The sequence below is a fragment of the Wickerhamomyces ciferrii genome, contig 00039, assembly GCF_000313485.1.
Source record: "Wickerhamomyces ciferrii WGS project CAIF00000000 data, strain NRRL Y-1031 F-60-10, contig 00039, whole genome shotgun sequence".
NCBI classification, from domain to species: Eukaryota; Fungi; Ascomycota; class Saccharomycetes; order Phaffomycetales; family Wickerhamomycetaceae; genus Hansenula; species Hansenula ciferrii.
The window spans coordinates 171616-189893 of record NW_011887701.1 but is presented as its reverse complement, the minus strand read 5'-3'; the positions used below and the strand labels follow the sequence as shown (position 1 = coordinate 189893).

At 32.0% G+C, this 18278-nt stretch overlaps 5 protein-coding genes across 5 annotated transcripts; 3 read left to right on the top strand and 2 right to left on the bottom strand.

The window, feature by feature from the left end:
* Nucleotides 1–204: 204 nt before the first annotated feature.
* CLN3 (cyclin CLN3) lies at nucleotides 205–1479 on the bottom strand (the record flags this gene model as incomplete). The annotated part of the gene is made up of 1 exon (XM_011277674.1): nucleotides 205–1479. One exon carries the CDS (start codon nucleotides 1477–1479, stop codon nucleotides 205–207), a length of 1275 nt encoding a protein of 424 aa, XP_011275976.1.
* Nucleotides 1480–9788: 8309 nt separating this feature from the next.
* Nucleotides 9789–10586, top strand: BN7_1762 (uncharacterized protein; the record flags this gene model as incomplete). The annotated part of the gene is made up of 2 exons (XM_011277673.1): nucleotides 9789–9794; nucleotides 10011–10586. 2 exons carry the CDS (start codon nucleotides 9789–9791, stop codon nucleotides 10584–10586), a joined length of 582 nt encoding a protein of 193 aa, XP_011275975.1.
* Nucleotides 10587–11044: 458 nt separating this feature from the next.
* On the bottom strand, nucleotides 11045–11428 carry BN7_1761 (CDC26 family anaphase-promoting complex subunit; the record flags this gene model as incomplete). Its single annotated transcript, XM_011277672.1, has 1 exon — nucleotides 11045–11428. One exon carries the CDS (start codon nucleotides 11426–11428, stop codon nucleotides 11045–11047), a length of 384 nt encoding a protein of 127 aa, XP_011275974.1.
* A 402-nt stretch (nucleotides 11429–11830) lies between these two features.
* SSM4 (E3 ubiquitin-protein ligase SSM4) lies at nucleotides 11831–15706 on the top strand (the record flags this gene model as incomplete). Its single annotated transcript, XM_011277671.1, has 1 exon — nucleotides 11831–15706. The coding sequence occupies one exon, from the start codon at nucleotides 11831–11833 to the stop codon at nucleotides 15704–15706; it is 3876 nt and encodes a 1291-aa protein (XP_011275973.1).
* Nucleotides 15707–17279: 1573 nt separating this feature from the next.
* Nucleotides 17280–17963, top strand: BN7_1759 (uncharacterized protein; the record flags this gene model as incomplete). The annotated part of the gene is made up of 1 exon (XM_011277670.1): nucleotides 17280–17963. One exon carries the CDS (start codon nucleotides 17280–17282, stop codon nucleotides 17961–17963), a length of 684 nt encoding a protein of 227 aa, XP_011275972.1.
* Between the last annotated feature and the right edge of the window lie 315 nt (nucleotides 17964–18278).

The window sequence follows — 18278 nt, the reverse complement described above, 5'->3', positions numbered from 1 at the left end:
TTTTTTTGGGTTTTTTTATTAAGATGTTGGAGAATATAAGGAATGATGGGTAATTGTAATTGTGAAGATGGTTGTTTATAATAAATAATTAACTTGTTCTATCTTTTGTTCTTTTCTTTATTTATGAACTTTCATTTCATTAGTGTAATTATAATTATTAATATCATTATTCATAATAGATGGAAACAAAGATGATTCGATCCTTCAATTAGATGCCAAATTATCTTGAGATAAAAATCTTTTAACTTGATCTTCGGAACCCCAAGAATTGGTTCTCTTTCTCTCTATATCTTGTAATTGCACATGTTGTGGAGTGGTTGTATAATTTGAGGAGAAAGTTGGAAGACATTGAATTTTCAAATCTTGTAAAGGTAAAATAGCAGCTTTTTGTTGGTCAATTGAATTGTTTTGACCAGCATTGAATTCAATTGGTGATGCAGTACATGATGTTGGTGGTGTCATTAAACTGGAAGCAGCTGATGATTTGGACAAAAGACTTGATGCATTTGATGATTGAGATGATGTTGATGATGTTCTTGAAGCCATTGGTGTATTATATAAAGGTGTTGACGGGGAAAAGAATTGTGAATGACTTCTAAATTCATTAGCATATGCAACGATTGAATCTAAGGTAGTATTATCGTTGTTTGATTTGAAAAACTTGTTATCAATTGATGCTGGTAGTGGATTTTCTCTAATCACACTTAATATTAAAGCACATAATTTGTTTAATTTGAAACTGTTGCCTGTTTGAGTATTGAAATGAACAAATTGATTGTCATTCAAAAGTGATAATGAATTGGTCATGATTAAAACAGATGCAATTGAAATCATTGATGTTGAATAGTTGAAAGTGATTCTAGTGGAGAACTGACTTAATTGAGATAAGTAATTAGCACCATATTTAATATCATTAACTCTTTCTGGTTTAAAATCAAGTGCGTTTTCTTTCAAAAGTAAATCAATAAATGCATCATGAGTTGATGAACCAACGTTCCATTCTAATGATTTTAAGATATGAGATTCCATTTCAACAAATAAGTTTTTGGAATAACAATGACAACATGTTGCTCTAAGGAACTCAATTGAAGGGATCTTGTTTTTAGAATCACAATATTTTGAAGCTAACCACAATGCGGTTAATCCTAATAATTGATAATGATCTTTTCTAACAATTCTCAATGAACAATATCTATCAATGATATTTATGGTAAGGAAGAACGTTTGACTTGATAACTTTAATCTGTTATGAACATCCATCAAAAAGTCAAATAAGATTGGTCTCATTGCAACAGTAATTTGAGGTTGTGATTGTATCATTTGGGGATTCATTTTGGTTGTAGATTCAAGTTCTGTTAAATGCTTAAGAATATCAGGTATATATGTTTGAACAGCATTGGTATGAGCTTTTTGTTCCATAGCTTTCAACTTAGGATGAGCAGCAGCTAACCTGGCGGTTGTTCTTCTTTTGAGAGCCATTGGCGTATTTGAATACATTGACATGATGATGATTTATGGACTAAGCGCTGTGATGAATTGAGGATTGATTCAGTGAAAAGTTGAAGCAGTTGACAAAAGAGAGGAGCAGTGACAAATTGTGGCAATAATCAAAAGTTCTTGAGCATAGACCTGTATGTGAAGTTGAATTTGAAGATCGATTTGTTATTTGAAATGATTGAAAAGAAGTTGATGTTCAAATATCAAAAGTTTTTTTTTTCTTATATATTGAGCCCTAAAACTTATGAAAAAAAAAATTTCTATTGAGTAGTGCAGAATGAATGTGAATTGATGATTTGAATATATGTAACTTGAAGCTCAGAGTATGACGATGACTGTTAAATGATGACTGAGCAATAAATGAATAATGAATGGTTAGCAAAATGTAATGATTTTGTTGGTATTTGACTTTCTGGCTAATAACTTAATAGTAACCAAAGATGTAAAATCAAATAGATGAAAAAATAGCTAGCAAAAGATAGTGAAAAGTAAAAGGACTTTTAATGGAATAACAAGTGCTAAATGAGGAGATGACAAGGTCAATTGTAAAAGGAAAAAATGAATTCAATAGATTCACAATGAATATCACTATCTCTTCAGTTTTGTTTAAAATATTTAAGGAATTCTATAAGTTTTTATATATATCGAACGTCTGTGTTGAACGTCCAGGGTTGGCCGAAAAAAGAACTGTGTGAAAATTCGGGTCTAGAAATTTTAAAAATTGGCCTGAGAGAAACTTCACATACGCAGTGCAACAACTCCTGTTTCTTCCTACATACAGTTTTGTTTCTTTCATCTGCAAGTTTACTAAGATCCCCATCACCATGGTTATCAGTGTGCACCAATCTTTAATTAAGAGCATGAGCACTCAATAAAAGACGTGCATCAAAAGGCGTATTAAAATTATAGACTTGAATATCTTATATTTCTTGTTTGAGTCTCATCCTCCGATCAAATAATTTAAACATGGCTTAGATGAAATTTATACAAAGTTCAACTGCATCAAATTGATCTATTGATAGTGAAAAAATTTATAAGCAGGATCCATAACTATGGTTACATTAAGTTTCAAAAAAGCTCATGCTACATAGTACATCCTTCACACCTCTGTAGCTTAAAGAGGCTCGATCTATGAATAGTTCGTATCAGCTTTTAAGGAACACAGTTAGTAACTGAAAACCAAGCTAGTGAATTTCTAAACTCATCATAGAATCTGATGATCTACCTGGGGGATGTGTATTATAGTGTTGTTGTTTGATGATCAAGTATATTTAGTATTTGTACGAAGTGATTTGAATGGTAATCATTAATCACATCTCTCTTAATATTTCCAAGGCTCAAAATCAAGAGCTCCTGTAACGTTCATGATCTTTGATTTGATACTTCAACTGGTATAATTAAGTAGATATAAAAGCTAACTGAGGTAAGTCAATCTTACTTACCCCTATAAAAATGTAACTTTTCTGCTATGTAAGATACTAAGCTATTTCAAGTTACGGTAGATTGAAACCTTAAACTACAGAGAATTATATAATTCGAAGACCACATAGGTACATAATATACTATAGTACAGACCTCACAAATGGTGTACTATAAGTGAATCTGATTGGTGGTTAATGTCCCAAAAAGCTCAGTTTCTTAAGCTAGTTTCGTATTATTCTAATTTGTGCCTCATTCAACCATATAACAATCAACATCAGGAATACTTTTAGCTCGTACTACTTTTCATGTCGATTCAACCAAATTATAGATTCCTTTTCCTTTTCATTGCATGCTTTGAATATTTGAAATATTTTAGTTTACATACATTTGTAACTATGGAGACTGAAAGGAGCTGGTACTAGCCTGGTTCATGGTCTGCTTTTGAGAATTTATAGAATTTATGAGACTACAAGACTTTAAACGTCCAGCTGCTGCTAGAAATATTGTATTTTGAACATATTCAAGGCTGAACGACAATTTTGTCTTTGAATTGACAAATCAGTTAAAATGAATGATCTGATTCTTAGTTTTTAGATCCACTAATGGTAAAAAGCAAGCGTACATTATACACAATATTTAAAGAAAATACAAATTTGAAGGAGCTTAAAGGAACACACACTATATTACCAACCGTATCTAGTTTAAACAGTCGGGAGAGTTTCAGTCTTAACCAGACCCCAGTTGGTTATTTTTCAGAGACTGATAAAGATCGAAATATTTTGAAGTACAGGGGTCAATTTTTTTCCATATTCCTGAATTAGTATGAAATAGAGGAGCTCTGTACTGAAGCTTAAAGCTAATTTGTATATGGATTTACAGATACAGATTGTCGACTCTTAACTCAATTGTGATCAATCAATTCGAAAGTTAAATTTGATTAACATCAATGCTATACGTCAATAGTTCTTCACTGTTCTAGCTTATAACATCAGGGCCTGCTTTCAATTGTGAAACCATGATCTGATATTTATTAATGGCATGATTTGATGCTCAAGCATGTTAATGATTTCAAGACGTTAATTCAATTAGTTCATATCAAGTACCCCATTGTCTAAACTTATTGAAGGTCTAATTTTAATTAGCATGTTTTAAATTTACATCTTGAAGTACGTACCACGTACTTATAAGTTATAAACTATAACTACTACTAACTAGTTGAGAACTTGAGAGTACGACGTACTAGACTGTGGTCCTTGCATCCTGTATACAAGTTATCTGGATCTGGATTTTTCATGTGCAGTGAGTATACTAATCACTAATCACTACTAGTACTTGCCCCAAATCCTACACAGAAGGTCTAGTCTTTGGCTTGTAGACCCGAATATACCAGCTGCTCTACACAAGCCTTTAATTTCAGGTTTCTACTATCGAGCTCAATTAGTGCTAGGCCGTTTCAAAGTTGTGTAACTTTCTGCTGAGATCTTCAAAGTATACAAAGGTATAATTGCAAAAATTATAAAGGGTCTCCATGGAAAGCGGTAATTACAAGTAAAATCTTTTGTACTCAGACTAAGGATTCAAATTTCAATACTCTGCAAAATCAATTAGCTTTATATGGTTTACAACAGTAGTAGTACTCTGTAGTCAGATGCGAAAATGAAATAGTTATTGATTCTTCAATGGGGATCTCAATTACATTAACCGTGGGTTCAACACCACCATGATACCATGATCCATCGCTTTCCGAACAAATTATACGTAATGATGGCACGATATCAACTGTTTCCTATCCACTTTAAACTTGGTAGAAGTGAAAAGTTCAATCATCAACATTCAGATCTTGTCGATTAGCGGGTACTTCAACTATGATTGCTTCAGTTATGTGAACGGTGGGTTCACCAATATTTTCATAAACATTAGCTGTTACAGGCTGTTCAGTGTTCATCATGTCATGAAAATTGTGGACGATTTTTTTGATCGGAAAATTATACGACGCGAAAAATTCAAACTTAGTGTATTCGACATCTCTATATGAACTTTAATGAACCGCAATAAATGAAGGCTAATTGGACAGAATTCATAAAAACAACTGCTTGTATCAATATATCATGATGTTATATGATAAAAAGTAACTACTTACGAGCAGACTCAGCAGAGTATTTGAAAATTGAGAAAACTGAGAAAAATATCGAACTGTCGATGCTCATCGGTTATCGAGAAGTGTCCATCCATCAAATTTTGTAATACTATAAGAAAAGAGACTTATCCCAACACATTTGAACTCTAATGCTTAGTTCGGTAAATGTATTGTGTGTTTTTATGGTCAAATTGTCAAACAGAAACCTGATAATGTTTGGATCAAAATTTAAAAACACTTTGCTCAAGCCTTTAACTAATAGTACAATTTGCATATGATCGTCTGGCTGAATTTTGATAATCTGATTTCATTTAACCGTTTCCCATAATTTAATACGGCACATGGTATATCAAATCGTTGTCTTCAGCAATGGTTGAGCATGCTGAATTCAAACTTCTACTAACAATATTTTCATATCAGCTGATGATCTTGTGCAATTGAACAGTAATATTGTAAGTTTCATATAACCATTGGTGAAGACGTAAGCAAGACGTACTATTGATACCAAATATCGCATCTATCATACATATATACAATACAAGGATTATTGTTGAGATTGGTACATATCTAGCTAGTTTAACAGCTTATAATTACATGAATATTACATCGATATAATCCTTAAACATCATTGATATTGACGTCGGAAAATTGAGAATTACTGAAGTGTTTTAATCAAATATGTGAATATAATATACACGTCGTGAATATATCGAATTTATAAATTCATTATTTGTAAACCCTATATTAGCGTTTGACATATAATATCTTCAAATATAATTTTAGCCCATTGTGCACTGAGTTGTACGTGTATAGGCGTCGGAATATAATATATGATCAATTACATGATTAAGCTGTCCATTAAACAGACTTTGATTCGAATGATCATTTGATTAATTAATTACTTAAAGTACATTCGGATCTATGATGCTATATTATATTTGAATCAATTTCATAACCTAAGTACATCATATCGACCTAGATATATTATATATTAACTAGCTGGTCGACCGCTATATAATTTGTACAATATCTTCATACTAATTTTTTGAGACCCTGCTATAGTGGAGTACGTTATACGACGTGTAGCAGTATATATAGAAGTTGGATCATTATTCATTTTATATATTAATACTTCGAAACGAATTATAATTGATAGAAATACCGATATGCCTAAGCTTGATCATTATAACAGTAGCTCGTCTTGTGTATGAAGAAATCCATAAGGCCAGCTAGCAGAGATTCTCAAGGAGTATTAAAGTCTTGAAAATTTATAGATCTAAGGAACAATATGCAGTCTAATGTATTCATACCTACAATCTGTTAATTACATGCTTATTGTCAGCATTGTACAGCTCAGAGACGTAATTGTAATTTGTCACACATGCACTGAAAACCGGTACTAGTAGGACCTAGGGTCTAGACTATATGCATATTATTATAATTTCTTTATAAAATTCTAGGCCATATTGGTAAATATTGCCATATTGGTAATTGCCATATTGGTAATTAATATTAAGAGTGTAGCTATATATTATAAAGAGAAATGTTTGACATAGAAACAGATATAATACAAGAATCAAAGAGAAATACAAGGTGATCGATTTTTAAAGCTAACTGACAATTGCCCAATCTTGGGTGGATACATGTAGCTCAACCAATTCGCGAATGAGGTTCAAACTTCAAAGACTAGGTAAATTCTCGACTTTCCTAATCGAGAAAAGCAAGCTAGCTACGTCCAATTATATTGGTTAATAATTATTCGTAGTGAAGATTTAAAACTGAGAAGCTAGTACGCGCGTGTATAATTTAATTTTTCGCGTTGCTATAGAGAGAGCACTTTATACCTCTTCACAGTTTAAAACGATCAACACCTTCAAACATCACCTCATAATACTTCGAACATTCTTCACTAATGCTTCATAAAATCGTAGGTTGATCTCAACTCAATTAAATGTTTTACCGTGTCCTCACTCGTTGCATCTGTTACGTGTACTATAACATGTTTGAAATAAATCGACGGGGTTGATTAGCCCTAGCATGATTATAAAGGCTGGATCAATATTAAAGCTGTGTTCAAGAAGATCATTATCTGGATCATTAAATATAAGGTCTTTTTATGATATAGCTGCTGTTGATGTTGAGGATCAGTCACGAATGAATTCATTAATAAAATACTTGGACTGTGAAGCTTCAATATCAAAGAGAGCATGTGTTAATATATTTGGCCATATTAGCTGTAGATGCCAATTGTCGAAGCACTACTAACGTCTGCAATCTCAAATCAACGATCGATCACTTAATCGACATTAAACACTGACAATATTTATAACAAGTTAAGTAACGCGTATATCGCTTTAACGCTAGTGCCATGGTTAATAGCGTTGAAGCAGCTACGTGAGATGTCCATCAACAGTGATATGAGGCTAGGTAGTAGGGACGTATCTACTATTTTATGAAACCATATATCAAAATATAAACGCTGATCTTTGAAAGACATGATAGAATTCATATGAATATCCACATAGAAAATATCTATATTGATGAGCTATGAAGCAGTTTGAACGAGCTGTTACATAACGACTGATAGAGCTAATTGTCGGGTACAATTGTACACGATCTCATCGACATATATGCATCTGTTGATCGATGTTGTGAAATTTATTAACTATGCACTTGAAAGTTGGTACATGGTCAACTAGCATCGCGTTCTTCATAACTTGGATGATAAAACTAGCATCGCTGATATTGTTCTGGGGGTGTATTTTTCATCGTCCAATTATATTGAGTCTTGACGTGCGATAATTAATGTACGTAAAAAAATTAACGCGAGTGAAAAAAAAGATTACGCGCTCTATTGAACTTCTAGATACGGTAATTTTCTTTGATCTACAAATTATGCGCACCTTTAACTTTAGAGACTAGTGAACAAGTTCTAACTTCTAAGGAGAACAGCGATAAATATACCAATTTTCCAAAGCTATAGTCCTTTAATTATGATTATAGAAAGCTATGTTTTTGCCCAGCTATCATATTTTCCTGATCAAGCAAATTCAAAAGATGCCAGAATTATGGTTAATTAGACTTGAACAATGTGCTGAAATCAGTACCGGCGAGTAAGTCCGAGGCTCGAGCTAGCCGCCCCTAGCTCAGTACTATATACTATATACTATATTGACACTGAAAAGCATATAGAAGAGTTTTCAAGTTACATATATACGACATGGAAAATGACATGAGTACCCCCAAAACCATGTGTTAGAGAGTTATAGATACCAATATGCTAATCTGATTAAATGGTGTTGATATAAATATTGATATAAAACAGCTAGTTAGGTTCTTAAGCAGTAGTTTAGCCAAACGTATATGTAGTACTATTATAGTACTGTGCATATACAATTGTATAATGACTATATATAATAATATAATATCTACTATAATTTATATAGCGTACTGCAACGGGGCTGGAATAATATATTACATTATATACGCGTTGGTTATGTGATCGTATATATAAAAGCACTTGATCAGATTCTGATCATTTACTTATAAGGATATCCTAATTTAATATGATCAGCTAGCAATATATTAATATGGCTTTAAGCTGTAGGCTACCTAGTTGGTTATATTCATGGTCCTCAATAATATTAAGATACTTCTCTGCTCTGGCTCGACACGTGTAATTTTCATATTGATGTTATTCTACATCATGGAACATTTATGTGATCAGTTAACTAGATTGAATTATAAAGATCCTAAGGCTGGTGAATTCAGGTTTTAATTAGCAACCATGCTAGAATAGTTATGGTTGATTTAGTGGATCTAATCCACTATAGCTTTAATTGATTTTGGGGCAATATTTATAATCATATAGCATGTTGCAACTCGTGAAATATCAGCACTCCCGGACTCACAACATTAAAGACAATCGTTGGTGGATGATGAAAAAGATAATATGCATGGTTCAACGTGTATCATATGATTTATGTGTAGAAATGTGAAGCTGGTCAGTATAGCTAGCCATTATAAAGATTGGTTCAATCTGCAGATGTGCATTCTGCAAGTTGAAGGTTGAAGGTAATTGAAGGAGCTTCCAACTAAGGTATCTCTTCTAAATATGTTAGCATATGTGATAACCATTTTGTGTATATTTTGTGCTTCAACATATATGCAACATGCCATGTGAAGGTTAGTTTCCTGAGCTAGTCTCTTTTTTTGTTTGTTACATAAAAGTGAACCACAAAATGTCTCAGGAACCAGAACTTATTGTTTTTTTTAGTCACCTGAAAATCACATGCCTGTGTGGTGCGCTCCAAATCTGAATCAACATACAATTAAAGTTTATCAATTGTTAATATTTTCAAGATTAGGGAGTGTTTGCGAAAAGAACAAGAAAGAAATTGAAAAGGGCTGAAAATTAAGGATATGGTGAAAATTGTGAAAAATTGGTGATTCTTAGTATCTTTCCTTGAGATCCGCCATTAACACCTTTATTGTTGAAGATAGACGCGACCAAGTTTTGTTCAAAAGGTCATTTAAGGGTGACACGGGCTGTAGTATACGCTATCACAAGCTGCTTCTTTAGGTTTGATTGTTTATTTGGTTTATTTTTGTTTTGTTTTGGCGGTTATTATAATATAAAAAAATAATTAAGGGTAGTATAATAAAGATTGAGTAGAGAAAGATGCCTAACTCTCTATTTACGTTTGACTGGTGAGTATAAAGTTAATAGACTATGGCGGTATATCATACTAATTGAGATAAAGGCCTACTAAAGTAAATGAGGCGGTTTATGTTACTGGAACTTTTGATAACTGGTCCAAATCTGTGAAATTAGTTCAAAGTAAATCTGGATTATACACTGCTACAATTGAAGTTCCAAGAGAGAAAATTGTATTTAAAGTGAGTTGTATTTTCATCAATTATTTGGTGTGAGATTATACTAACATTTTGATAGTACGTTGTTGATGGACAATGGCTTACAACTTCTAAATTTAAAATTGAAAAGGATTCAACAGGTATTGAAAATAACGTGATTTATCCAGAAGATCTCAGTATTTATAATGAAGATCTGAAATCAACCATTGATGAAAATTATACTTCATTTGATGCCTTTTCTCCAACTTTAGATCACTCAACTGAATCCAGTTCAAATCAAGTCACAAATGAAGGTTCAAATAATAATCCTTTGAACTATAGATCTGATACTGATACGAGTGCTTTTACAAATATTTCAGCTGGTGATATAAGTCCATTCGAATCATCAGATATTGATAACCGTCAAAATCCTATTGATAATATCACAAAAGAAAATGATGATGAGAGTTTCAAGTCAATTGATAGTGATGATGAACTGTTTTCAAGTACTCAAGGTACACTAATGGGTACTGATACGCCAGTAAATGGCTCATGTTCAAATTCAATCAATCAACAAAAAAATTTGGTTAGCTTACAGAATACTAATGGTAGTCGTCAAGTTAGATATTACACAAGTATGTCTGTTTTGGATAGGTTTAAAAAATATTTCAAATGAAAATTATTACCATTAGACTTATATACCAGCAATATTTTGTTGACTTATAACAAGATCAATCCTCTTTAGCTTATCACCATTACCAACCATTCTCAAGCAAAAAAAAAAAAAAAACTTTTTTGTTTTCAAATTATATTTGTATGCTTTATTTATTGTGTTATTTCTAGGTCCAAGGAAAATGGAGTTTAATGTTTTTTTTCTATTCTTTTTTTTATGAATTATTTTTTTTACAGCAACTTTTAGTTTAACAATTTGGGGAGGATAATAGACTGTTTGCTAATCATTCATTAATGCTTAATTTTAATACATCAATGTTTTTAATGTGTTTGTAGAACTAACTGCGCTGGACTTTATGAGCAAAACAATAAATCTGAACAATAACAATGTAATGGGATTGAAGTGTTCACTTCATGATTGATCCCTTCATCAACTGAAACACAGGCCAGGTGGATTGAATCTCAATTTCTACTACTGGTTCTCAACCCAATTCTTTCATCTTTTGATTTCAGACTTTGTAATCTTTGTAAAACAGAATCTTGAGAAGTATTACCATTTTGATTATATGAGTTTTGATTTTGATTCAATGATTGTTGTTGTTGTTGTTTAGCTTTTTCATCATCATAACTGATAACATCTTCTGGAGAAAGTGTGATTGTAGTTGGTTGTCTTCTAATCATTTTGACTTGGAATACCGCCTCTTTTTCAACCTCTTCTCTAATGATTAATATAAAAGGTTCAAAATGTAAATAAAGGTATATTTGAGCCGCGAAATTGATCTGTGGATATCCGGGTGATACATGGTTTATTAGCTCATCGCTTATGTAATCAAAGCTATAGAACATTCGCGAATATTTCAGTTGATGATTTCGATTTTTTTAGCGCTGAATTGTTTATGGCTTTTTTTTTGCTGAAAAAGCGAAGTGACACAACGTAATATTTTGTTGGTTTCAGTATATCATTTTTTGCTAGTTGCATTGAATAATCATTCCTGATTTACCTGTTCAATAACCAGTACAAGGTTCAGCTAGGTTACCGCTGCATTTTTATCGGTTTACATAAGATATTGTTTGGTTATAAAAAGGTGTTATCCTTTGTTGTCCTAACTAATCGATAAATTATTGGTTACAAAGAGTTTGTCATTAATAAAAGGAAAGGAAACATCGTTTTTCTCTTTATAAAGAAGTCTGTTAAAGACAACTGGTTATCTCTAGAGATTCACAGGCAGGCTCATATTGATTTACAACATGGAAGAACAATTTTGTCGTATCTGTCGTGGTGAAGCCACTCCGGATGATCCATTATTTTACCCATGTAAATGCAGAGGTTCAATCAAATATATTCACCAAGGTTGTCTTGAAGAATGGTTAAAACATTCAGGTAGAGATCCAAGTTGTGATATTTGTCATGTCAAATATAAATTCACCACACAATTCAAAGAAGATACACCAGATAGAGTCCCACTAAAGTTAATTTTTGTTAAATTTAAAGATACTTTTGTTCACTTGTTCCGTTACGGGTTAACAATTTCAGGTTTGCTATTTGGTGTTCTGATTCAAATACCATTGTTTTGGAAAGCTGCTAGTAGACTATTCACTTGGATAATAGATGGTGCTATGCCTCATGAAGATTTTTTGATTTCATTAATTTATGGTGAATTACAAGTTGAAGGTGATCCATATGAACTCTCAAAAATTGCTAGTGCTTTAACTTCAAGTTATTTTGATTCTTTATCATTTTTGTTGACATGGATACCAATCCATCTGATCCTGTTTTTGGAACACGAATGGGTTTCAAGAGATCCAGGTTTCAAGACTTTAATTTTGAAGAAAATTGGTCCAGCTGAAACTATTGTCAACGTTGCACGTCCTACAAATTTGAGACATAATGTTAATGATCCAGAGTATAATGAAAGAATGTTAAGGGAAGTTCAAAATCTGCAAGTGATGTTAGAAAATAGAAATCATCCTCAAAATCAAGCAATCCAAGATGCTCTTAGAGTTATTGAACAAAGACAAAATGCTTTACAAAGAGAACGTCGTAATGAACTACGAAGACGAAATAATGAAGATGAATTATTGGATGAAGAGGATGAAGATCAAGATCCTGATTTTGAACCTCGTAGTGGAGAAAGTTCTGATAATGAATCTGATGATACAAGAGATGAAGATGATCTTTTGAGACCTGAAAGACTGGATCGTTTAAGAGAACAAATGAGAAGATTTGATCATCAAATAGAACATGAACCTGAATTGGATGATCAAAGACCTATCATTCCTTTCCCAAACGCACTTGCTGCTGGTCCTCCAAATGCTGTTAATCCTCGTCGTCAAATCCAAGAACCAATTCCTGCTAGAGTCTGGGAAGCTTTCCATGAACCACCTCGTCCAAATGAACAACCAGCTGCACCAAATGCAGCCAATGCTCCTATTTTGCCTAATATTGACCAAGAAGCTGCTGCTGCTCTAGCTGCTGAACGTCGTCAAGCTGCTCAAGCTCGAGGTGCTGCTGCTGCTGCTGTTGCTGCTGTTCCTCAAGAAGATGATGATGTTTTATTGTCTTTGCCAATTTACATGATTATTGTTGGTGGTGATGCATTTTTAGCTGTTTATTTATTCATTGCATATTTTGTTCCATCTGGTTTTGGTAATTTGATTTTCTATTGTACTGCTTTATTAGCAAATGGTATATTAGCAGCATTTAACAAATTTTTGATCATTACAGGAGGTAAAGAAGGTTTAAACAGATTGTTTGACTTAGCCATTGAAACAAAAGATAAATTCCCAATCACTTCAGAATTCATCATTTATTACTTTATTTCCCCTGTTATCACCACTCTTGATAATGTCTATAGACATAAGTTACCACAATCAACAATTGAAAGAATCATTCCATTATCCATCTTTTATGGTGCAATTTATAGTGGGATCTTATACTACTTATCTTCAAAGACTAAAAAGCATTCAAGAAATAATCCATTGTTAGGTTTTGAACGTAAATTATTTGTTCTATTGTTGGATCTTGTCTGTACATTCAAAGTGTTTTTGATTTTTGCAATTGAATTGGTGTTTTTCCCAATGTATTGTGGATTCTTATTGGAGCTATCATTAACCCCGATTTTCTCTTATGATACTGCACTGATTTTATCTAAAGTTTTTTTCATAAAAGACTATATGCCTCTGACATTTTTTGTTTATTGGGCAGCTGGTACACTATACATGTGTCTGTTTGCTCTCTTTGTTGGTATGACTAGAAAATTTATTTTGAGACCAGGTGTTTTGTTTTTCATTAGATCACCAGAAGATCCAAATGCTCGTTTAATTCATGATGCTCTGGTTCGTCCATTTGGTTTACAAATTTCAAGAATTGCTTTATCAGGATTTGTTTACACATTATTTATTTTAATTGGTTTTGGTGCTGTTACTCAACTTTTCAAGTTAACAGGCTCTTCTGTCTTACCATTAGATCTGAAATCATTATCTGGTGTGTTCTTCGTTAACTTTATCGTTTACACTGTTCGTGAGCAAATGGATTTAATCAAAAAATACGTTAGACAATATTGGATCCGTGCTTTTAGAATCACAAGTAAAAAATTAAAATTATCATCATTCATTTTAGGCAAACACGATTCACGTGAAAGAGGTTATGTTTTATATCGTAATTTGAAAGCTCAATTAGAAGGTGCTAAACCAGATTATACAGAACCAAAAAGTCGTTCACAAGCAAAAGAATTATTTAAGACTACTGATGTTAGAGCTGTGTTCATTCCAGATGGTAATTTAGTCAGAGCACCAAAACATGATACAGTTTCAAGAAAATTTGTTAGAAAATTATTCATTCCAGTGTCTAAAGATGATAAACCATTAAAAAGTATTAATGATTCTGGCCTAGATAAAGTTGATGAAAAATACCCTCTGGATGAATTTGATGATTCCGAAGATGAATTGACAACAACAAATCAATATGAAATTGTCTATAGACCACCTTATTTTGGTACTAGAATTGTCTTATTCTTGGCCATGTTGTGGATTTTTGCAGCTTTGTTGATTGTTAGTGCTATTTTAACTGCAAATATTTGTGGTAAACCTTTCACTTATTTGATTCAATTGTTTTTCAATGTTACCAAAGAGGAAACTTTCAAATGGAGTCATTTGTACTCTAACCTTGGTCAATCTGGTATTAGTCTTTATCAATTAGATACAACATCCTTGGCCGTTGGTTCTCAAATTGTTATTCATTTGTTAGCATTCTATGATAATGCTATTCAAAAACGTCATATTCAAATCATGGAAGGTGAAGATGTCGTTGGTGAAGCTGGTAATGATAATGGTCAACAAGAAGCTGCTGCTAATCACGCTGCTAATGAAGATATCGCAAACGTTTTAGAGCAAGATCTAATCAATGCAAGAGAACAATTAAGACGTGAACAAGCTAATGGTGATAATGGATATGGTTCTATTGCTCGTGATGTTTGGAAATTTATATTAATCACAGGGTCAATATTTTCTGTTACTGCTTTCTTCTTCATTTCAGTTTGTATCAATATTGCATTGTGTGTTTCTGCACATATTAATGCTATTGAATCACCTTATAGACATTTTTATGGAAAAGGTGAAATTGATTATACCAGCATTTCATTCCATTTGGATTATATTACTATTCCATTACATTTACTTCTTGCATCATTCACTTTCATTCCATTTTTGATGCGTTTCAGACCTGATGTTTCAAAGATTTTAAGGGAAGGTCCTGATGAAGTATTGACTTTCAAGAATGTCTTTAAACGTTATGCATTACCAATTATCTCAAGATTGATTAGTGTTGAAATGATTGTTATTTTGGTGAAGATTGGTATCACTTTGAATGAATATTTTGAACATTCATTCCAATATACCAGTTTGAGAGCAGCTTTTTATTATATCTTGGTTCAACAAGCCATTTATAAAGATACTTTGATTTATTTGTGGAGTATCATCATTGGTATTAATGTTGCTGTTAGATTATCTTTCAAAGGTTATGAATTATTCAAAAAAATCAATGAACAAATCAAAGAAGAATATTATACTACAGGGAAAACTTTAGAAAATTCCGAAAATTCTGAAGAAACAACACCATCATCATAAAGTTAAATTTAGACTCCAAGTCAATGAAGCTATTAAAGAATATAGTACATTGAAAGTCCATCATCATCAGCGACGAAGCCTAGCATAATTGTAATCGAGAGAGGCTTCTTTATACATGCGTTTAGTTTGTGTATAAGATTAATTCAATCATGTATATTTTCATTATATTTGAACCAATTAAAAAGTACGGAATATGTAAATGAAACAAAAGATCGGCCCAAGGTGAAGGGGATGATAATACAATTTACTAAACGTCAATTATCTGGCGGGCATTTGTGATACACTGCCTCTTCAGCGAATGTTATTATAATTTATGTTAACTATTAATTTGGCATATGATCTTTTAAGTTCTCAAGCTCATCATTGGTGATTAATAAATCCGTGATCACGTCGAGTTACAATTTTGAGTAGATTATAGCAGCTATTAGACGTGTTCATTCAGTGAGTTAATAATGTTTATATTCATTATAATAATATAAGCAGGGGGTCTGTAGTAGCATACCATGGCCGTATATTATCGAAACAATATCGTGGGGCTTGTACGTCACTAGTGTACTCAATATATAACAGTACAACTATAATACTATATCGATCTCATGATTATAAATGCGACGTTGTGATCAATCAAAAGTACTAAACTAATCAGACTTCTATCCGACATTAAAATTATTTGTATATGAAAGCGCTGTAATGGATTCAACAAGTTCCCATATTAATAACTTTCAGACTTCAGTAGATGTTATTTCATTAGTAATCTTCAGTACAAATCGTAATCTTTTTTTCGTATATGCACTTTACTTATGCATTCTGTAAAATTTTATATTGGTTTCCATAGTTATAGTGCCGTCACTCCGTGCTAAATTCTAAATTTAAATCTTACCGATCAAAAAAAAAGAAAAATTACTTGTAAATTGTAGTCAAGTTTCAACGTCTTTCAATTTTGTATATACAAACGGTTAACGAGTGCAACAACCCAAGATTCAACGTTATTTTCATTCATGAGCTCCTCAAACTTTCATTATATTGCAGGTTAATTAATACCTTATGAAAAGAAACCAGCTACCCAATAGATTAGAAGCTTGATTAAACATTTCATGCTGGTGCTAATATATGGAGTCTTAAGTTTTAACGGATGACAGATCTACTTGATCTTGATTCTCAGTGCTCACCTTTTTTATCTGCAGAGCGCAAGTTAGATCTCTGCAGAATGTGCTATATTTGGAATATTGTTTAATCTGGATTCTGAACTTTACAAGGAGTCACAATGTTCACTAGACGGATCAGGAATCAGTACCGCGTCTTATTAATTATTATCCAATAATTTGCTCTTTGGTTTAAACTTCAAACTTCTTTATAAGCTTAAAAGGTTTCAAGCCGTGTCGTTATATATTTGATTTAACCCGTTTTACACTGCATTAAAGAAATTTTGATTATTAGATACTATAAAGATATTTGAATTTCCTTTTGACAAGAATCGGTTTACTTTAACGGCCTGTCAAATCTTTATACGATAACCGTTGAATATACTGGAGTTGGAGTACTAAATATTTACCAAGACTATTAATATATTATAATGAAGAGTGGTAAACAATATAAACTTTATGCAGATGATGAAGAGAAATTAATGGATTTTGCTGAAAGTTATAAGAAAGAAGTTTCAGTATATCTTGGAGATGAAACTGATGATGAATTTATAGAAGGTGAATTAATTGAAGAAGATTATAAACATAAAGGCTCGAGAAGTAATTTAAAAAAATGGAAAAGTTTGGTATTGAATATAATGATTGTGTTGGGTGTTATATTATTAATTTGTATAACTATTGATAGATCAGATCAATTGGGTAATATAAAGAATTTACTTTGGGAATATGAATTACTTGATGATTATGAAATTGATCTTGATGATAATTTTGATTTCCCAGAATGGATACCTTCAAATATTATTGAAGAAAGTATTATTGAAAATTTTGATAATTTTATGAAGCAATTTACTGATGAAACAAATAATGATAAATTAGTTATTGATTCTAATTCACCTAATAATAATGAAGAGGTAAAGGGGAAAGAACAAAAATTTGGACAAATATTAGTAAATGAAGTTAAAGAATATGAACAAGATAAAGATAAAGTTGATTATGAATTCACAAAACAACCAAGAACTCTTAAAAGTTTATATGAAGAATCTGATACAAATATTGATTTAAAAGTTGAGTATAAAGATCGTACGGATTATCCAGAACTTGATCAAACAAAATGAAGGTAAAAATTAATCATGTGTTTGTCATGGTTCATGTTATAGTTTTTTGTTTTGTTTAATGAGTTTTATGTTTAACGTGTATTCTTAATTTAATATTTTATGATTTGTAGAAGTTGATGATGCAAATCCTTGTCTCCTAATCACATATATCTCAACTATATACTTTAATGGTGAATAATATCCAGTATGGTAAAGAATATAACTACCATTCCAAACTGTTCAGATTAATATTTCACAACTTACCCCAGGGGCCAGCACACGACTCAAAAGTTCAAATGATTATAGACAATTACAAATTTGATCTACATGATGTAC